This window comes from Clupea harengus, unplaced genomic scaffold, assembly GCF_900700415.2.
Source record: "Clupea harengus unplaced genomic scaffold, Ch_v2.0.2, whole genome shotgun sequence".
Taxonomy (NCBI): domain Eukaryota; kingdom Metazoa; phylum Chordata; class Actinopteri; order Clupeiformes; family Clupeidae; genus Clupea; species Clupea harengus.
In genome coordinates, this window is record NW_024879910.1 from 37,501 (window position 1) to 44,589 (window position 7,089).

A 7,089-nucleotide genomic window follows, 5' to 3' on the forward strand; every position below is an offset into this window, starting at 1 on the left:
CAACATCAACACTCTGACAAACACACATACACAACAACATCAACACTCTGTCAAGCCTCTTAAACAACAACATCAACAATCTGACAAACACACATAAACAACAACATCAATACTCTGATAAGCCTCTTAAACAACAACATCAACGCTCTGACAAACATATCAACAACATCAACACTCTGACAAGCCTCATAAACAACAACATCAACACTCTGATAAGCCTCATAAACAAGAACAATAACACTCTAACAAACACACATAAACAACAACATCAACACTCTGACAAGCCTCATAAACAACAACATCAACACTCTGACAAACACACATACACAACAACATCAATACTCTGATAAGCCTCATAAACCTCCCCAGTGGCCCTGTGGCAAACAAAACTATGGTGGCAAATATACACACACACAATAACACACTTGTGTCAATGGAAAACAACATGTCTCCCTATTATAGCTTTTACATGCATATCTGTGCTATGTTGAGTTCAACATGTACGTAATTTAGCACTCCTGACTGTATGACCTTGACTAAACCAGTTGGTTCAGCTCATTAGAACATGACTTCTGACACAACATCTGACTGTATGGACACACTAATTGAGATACGATAGATAACTCATTCAAATGTGACTCAGCCGAACTCGTTCAAATAGGATTCAGCTCAACTCATTCAAATATGAACTTAATAGCAGTCAATAGCTGGTTACGTACGTGGCCCTGATGCCGGTGCACTGGTACCAGAGGATTGTGGGCGCGGGGTAGCCGTCCGACACACAGGTCAGCACACTCTCATTGTCACGCCTCACCACGGCAATTGGCCTCTCTGTCAATCACAGCACAGGCTCAATATTACATAAATATACACAATCTTGCAAACACACACTACACTCCCTTTTACTCTCTCTCTAACCCACACACACACACACACACACACACACACACACACACAGTACATGAGGAGAGTAAAGGAGATGGGTTGGGTTTGGGTCTGAGGGCAGTTAAGGTGTAACAGCTGCAGGACCCACCCAGGTGTAGGTGCTTAAGGCACCTAATTGAAGCAGCTCTCAAGAGTGATGGTTCATGTTGTGCGAGAGCACCTGCGCTTCACGTGGGGAGAACGCTTAGCGGAATCAAGGGACAGAGATCCCATGGCTGGAAGGACAGTGGGACAAAGACCGAACGCTCAGAAGGAGCAAGAGAGTCTGAGAGCCCACGATTGGAAGGGGGAAGGATAGACCCCAAGGCTGGAAGGAGCTGGCCAGACCCACTGGGAACCGACAAGCAGGAAAGTAACCACAAGTTTGAGAATGGAATGAAGAGGGAAAAAGGGACATTTTGTGTTTGGTGTTGGACTTTTGTGTTTGTGTTTGAAGAACCTACCTGAGTTGCCTTTGAGTGAAGAACCCAATTAAAAACCTTATTTTTAACCTCCCAATTTGACTGTTTTCTCAGTTAAACTGCACTGCCCCACCCTTAAACCTGTTACAACAAACACACACACACACACACACTTACGGTACATGAGGAGAGTGAAGGAGATGGATGCATTGGCTTTGGGGCTGAGGGCAGTGAAGGTGTAAAGGCCCTGCTCCTGATAGTTCACACGCCGGAGAAGCAGAGAGGCCTCCCACCTGCAGACAGTTTTGGGGATTTGAGTTGCTGCTGCAACACTGACATTTCCCTTTGACAATCAATAACATCCTTAACATCATAATATACATTTCCCTTTGACAATCAATAACATCCTTAACATCATAACATACATTTATCTATCACCCCAAAACAAAACACGGCACAGTCTAAAAAATATGAATATGAACACAATGATAAACACAAATGCAAGAGAGGACAATAACGACCTAAACATGTTTGTTAACATCGTTACGAACAACACAAATGTCTTTCACAATAACAATAACTGTCCTATGGACAAAGTGAACTATAAACACAACAACAGGGTCACTGGAAAAGAACAGGGAACTTCAGTGTGTGTGTCGCTGTGTGTTGGTGTGTGTGTGTGTGTCGCTGTGTGTTGGTGTGTGTGTGGGGGTGTTTGTGTTCTCTCACAAACTGAGAGTGCTGACTCTGGTAGTTCTTTCTGGGGCCAAAATAACTGCAAAGTCTGCAGTACAAATGTGTGTGTGTGTGTGTGCATGCATTAACACGTTATGTGTGGTCAACAGGAAGTTGAGCACTTAGTGACGCATGAACACACACACACACACACACACACACACACACACACACACACACACACACAAACACTAAACACTATCATTTCAATTAACAACTGTGAATGATAATGATAATGAGTGTGTGTGTGTCCGACCTGTAGGGCCCATGGCTGTAGTAGTGTTCCAAGTGGGTGGAGTTGTAAGGCAAGTTGGGTCCGGTCCAGGTGTGTGTGGTGAGGGCGGGGTAGGCTTCAATCAGCAGCTGCACCTCAACATCCTCCCCCTCGCTCACCTCTGTCACCCCCCCACCCCCAACCAGCTCAGAGGGGAGCACCACACGCAGCCTCACGTACGCCTCATCTAGCCAATCACAGCACACACACAGAAAGAAGAGGTCAATATGTTGATATGTGAGCGTATGAGTACGAATATGTGAGTGTTTATGCGTGTGTATGTGTGTGCTTGCGTATGAGTGATTCACCTATGGTGCATGGTGGGTCGATTCCTCCTTTGTTGAGCTGTTGATTCCAGCTTCGTTGTGTGTGTGTGTGTGTGTGTGTGTGTGTGTGTGTGTGTGAGAGAGGGAGAGAGAGGCTCACCTATCACTTGTAGATGTGTGGCTGAGCTGTTGATTCCAGCTTCGTTGTGTGTGTGTGTGTGTGTGTGTGTGTGTGTGTGTGTGTGTGTGAGAGGGAGAGAGAGGCTCACCTATCACTTGTAGATGTGTGGATGAGCTGTTGATTCCAGCTTCGTTGGTTCCCACACAGGTGATATTTCCGGAATCGTCTGCCGTTACCTCAGGAATGGTGTAGATGCTCTCGATGTCCAGCTGACTGCCCTTTGATTTTACATCCTCCTCCACACGCAACGCCTACAGGACGTAGCAGGATCAAATGAGTGTGTGTCTGTGTGTGTGCTTTTGTGTGAGGAGTTGTGTGTCCAGGTGACATAATAAAAGTTGGGATTTTGTGTGTGTGTGTGTGTGTGTATTCTTACGTGTGAGAAGTTGTGTATCCAGGTGACGTAGTTAAAGTTGGGGTTGTGTGTGTGTGTGTGTGTGTGTGTGTGTGTGTATTCTTGCGTATGAGGAGTTGTGTATCCAGGTGACGTTGTAGTTAAAGTTGGGGTTGTGTGTGTGTGTGTGTGTGTGTATTCTTACGTGTGAGGATTTGTATATCCAGGTGACGTTGTAGTTAAAGTTGGGGTTGTGTGTGTATTCTTACGTGTGAGGAGTTGTGTATCCAGGTGACGTTGTAGGTAAAGTTGGGGTTGTGTGTGTGTGTGTGTATTCTTACGTGTGAGGAGTTGTGTATCCAGGTGACGTTGTAGTTAAAGTTGGGGTTGTGTGTGTGTATGTGTGTGTGTGTGTGTGTGTGTATTCTTACATGTGAGGAGTTGTGTATCCAGGTGACGTTGTAGTTAAAGTTGGGGTTGTGGGTGGTGCAGCTGATCTTTAGCTCCTCCCCCACAATGCGCACATACTTAGTCTGCTGCAGAAACACGTAGGGTGGAGCCTGTAACCCTGGAAACCACTTGGATGTCAATAAAGTAATACTCCCCCCTCCACATGGACACACATATATACATGCCACACCACATATGCACACATTTACACACACACACACACACACACACACACACACACACACACACACACACACACACACACACACACACGCGCACACAGGGGTCTTACTCGGGATGACGTTGATGCTGAAGGTTCTGGAGAAGATCTCTAGTTGATCTCCAGAGTGGGCGGAGCAGACGTAGTCACCGGTGTGGGTGTGGCTCAGCTGAAGGAGCTTGACGCCCTTGTGGGGGTCGGAGGTGAAGTTGAGGTCAGGGGGCGGGGCCGAGCCATTAGCCAATCGCAGTGTGATGGGTGCCAGGGTGGGGTTGGTGATCAGACAGGGCAGGACACAGGACTCGCCCTCCTTACGCACCAAGCGCAGATTACCACTGAACACCACAAACGGCACCGCGGGGTCTGAGAGAGAGATATGTCATCATGAGTGTGTGTGTGTGTGTGTGTGAGTGTGTGTGTGTGTGTGAGTGTGTGTGAGTGTGTGTGTATGTGTATTAGCACCATTGTGGACACCACAAACGGCACCACAGGGTTTGACAGAGAGATATGTCAGTATGAGTGTGTGTGTGTGTGTGAGTGTGTGAGTGTGTGAGTGTGTGTGTGTGTGTGAGTGTGTGAGTGTGTGAGTGTGTGAGTGTGTGTGTGTGTGTGTGTGTGTGTGTGTGTGGGTGTGTGTGCGTGTATTAACACCACTGGACACCACAAACACACACTCACCTCTTACATACACGTGCACGGTGGAGTAGATGTGCTTCAGGCTGGTGTTGGTGTACACACACTTGTATGTTCCTGTGTGTTCTGCCTCCGCTCGTAGCACTCGGAATGTCTGGGTCTGGGTTCTCGCGTAGCCCTTAACGATGTGCTTCTTATGTCTGGCCAGCCGGGGTTGCCAGGTGACCAGGGCATCACCACGGCACTGCAGCACCAATGGGGAGCTGACGTTCAGGATGACGTCTGAGTCACTGACAGGGACCGAGTTCCACTTGATCACAGGAGGCTGGATGTCTACATGCACACACACACACACACACAGAAACACATATGAGGGGCCTTTCATACACATGCACACACACAATATACATACACACACATTCCTCCTCTCATGGCCATAGCAGCACATACACACACTCACACACACACACACACACACACTCACACACACACACACACACACACACACACACACATTCCTTCTCATGTCCACAGCAGCAGGTTTGATCCAGTAAACACACAGCTATATATAAGTACAGATAGAATGTGAAGATAGCAACTGATGGTGAACCAATACTACTGATGCATTATGCACAGACACACACCAGTAGTCCAGTGTTTGGATTTGTGAGTTGATAGAGAAACAAATGGTTAAATAAATAAATACAGAAGTAAATATAGATATGATACTCAGCACATGCGTGTTTACTGGCAAAATAGCTGAGATGACCACAGGTAAGACACTGTGGGCTTTAACACACAAGCACCATCACCACCACACATATACTCACATACACATACACACACACACACACACGCAGAGGCAGCATGCAGGCTACTATTAGCGATATAGGATCGTTATTTCTGACACAGACTAGCTAGCCTATACTAACTAGCCTACTTCGAATGGTAACAGATGATACAATGATACAACTACAGACTGTTTAACATACTCTCAGTAAATAACCCAATTTATCTATAATCTTGATCTTTAAAATCTATCTATCAAACTGTCGGATAACAAAGGGAGAACACTAATTCGTCACCTGTCGTCTGCAAATCTGAGTTGCAACTTAATTGCGCTGTGCCTAGCCGAAGTCAAGTCACTGACAGCTGCCTTTGCCAGACTCGTAAATGACACGTGAACTGCAGAGATATAAAGTTAGGGGTCTCGATGGCTGCCTGACATGTATGCGTGACAACCTTGCCGTTAATTGTCGCATTGTATCGTTGTTGGTGTTTGGAAGTCGATCGGCTCACTAGTCATAGTTGTTACCCCGTGAAGCTTTAAAGACGGAACGCCCCATTGGGCACACAGCTGATTCTAGCAGCCTGAGGGAACGTGAAGAAATGCCCTCGCTGACTCATGACCCCGCTTCGCCTGGGTCAGATTCCCACTCCGCCCGCTCAGAGATAAAGCAAGTGAGTGTAAACATGCTGTGAATGTGAGTGTGTGTGTCTATAAGTATGTGTGTGTGTGTGTGTGTGTGTGTGAGTTTCAATGTGCATGTGTGTGTTTGAGAGCAGCTCTGGTCTTACCTTGTGTAACACAGGGCACCACGGCCAGCATCAGCAGCAGGTAAAGCATCCCGTCCTGTGTGTGTATGTCCCTTTGTGTGTTTACTAGGGTCTGATTTTTTCAGAGGATGGCAGAAGTGTGTGTGTTGTCTTCTGGTTTCATAGAGGAATGAGGAGACACTTCACACACACTTCTCTTTTCCACTGGAGCAGGAGCTCCAAACTGATGAGTCAAACCTTGAGAAGAGCGGAGAGAGGGTCAGGAGACATGCACACACACACGCACACGCACACACACACGTACACACACACACGCACACACGCACACCAGTGACGGCTGGTGGTTTTTAAAGTGAGGGAGGAAGGACTGCGCGCTTGGTTGTCATTGGCCTGCGTATTCTGTTGGTGACATAAGTATGTGAGATACAAGTTGTTTCAGGGTGTTTTTGTGAACTACAGTACAAAATAGCAGGCAGGGATAAAATTGATACAAAGCCACCAGTGTGGCACCATTGTACTTTGAAAGCTGGTGGGCAGCATGTCTTTGGACTAGACAAGGCCAGAAGGAAAGGATGCAAAGCCAATTACTAAAATCAGGCCTACTCTTGATTTGAAAAACTAAATACAAAATTCTGGGCCTATCATTGGGCCTATTTCCCCCCTCAATTACTGAAGCTATTGGTTATTATTTGACTAATTTTATTTTCAGCTGCAATTGTTTTAAGAAAAATTAAGACACCAAGATAGATAGGCAGTTGCATCAATAAGTCTCTTCAAAACCTCCTTATTTTGGCGCACTTTAGCATTGTGCTGCGCGATTTGCAACCGCACACCCTCATCCAAGACCTGATCAATTTGCATGGTGCCTAGCAAGGACAACCGAATTGCTGCGCCAATGTGGTCTTGGCATTTATCATGACGTTTTGTTGCCCTGTCCAAATTTTTAATGTCTGCATTTACCCATGAGCAAACAGGGCCAGCAGTATAGCCGATTGTTTGTAATGGTACCAGTGAGCCATGAGTATTTCGCGTACCAGTTAGCACGGCAGCGGTTTTACCATTGGGTTTAGTGACTTGGATTTTTGGAAGCGGT

The 7,089-nt window shown here is 46.4% G+C and overlaps 1 protein-coding gene across 1 annotated transcript in view; it reads right to left on the reverse strand.

Moving 5' to 3' along the window:
• The window catches only part of LOC122130699 (macrophage colony-stimulating factor 1 receptor-like), a 21,817-nt gene extending 15,541 nt beyond the window's left edge, over nucleotides 1-6,276 (reverse strand). The window contains exons 1-8 of the mRNA XM_042705427.1: nucleotides 6,018-6,276; nucleotides 4,485-4,772; nucleotides 3,879-4,169; nucleotides 3,568-3,704; nucleotides 2,891-3,053; nucleotides 2,338-2,542; nucleotides 1,524-1,639; nucleotides 720-831 (exon numbers count right to left, since the gene is read on the reverse strand). Coding sequence (XP_042561361.1) covers nucleotides 720-831; nucleotides 1,524-1,639; nucleotides 2,338-2,542; nucleotides 2,891-3,053; nucleotides 3,568-3,704; nucleotides 3,879-4,169; nucleotides 4,485-4,772; nucleotides 6,018-6,066 — 1,361 coding nt within the window. The 5' untranslated portion in view covers nucleotides 6,067-6,276. The remainder of the gene's footprint in view (nucleotides 1-719; nucleotides 832-1,523; nucleotides 1,640-2,337; nucleotides 2,543-2,890; nucleotides 3,054-3,567; nucleotides 3,705-3,878; nucleotides 4,170-4,484; nucleotides 4,773-6,017) is intronic.
• Nucleotides 6,277-7,089: the final 813 nt, after the last annotated feature.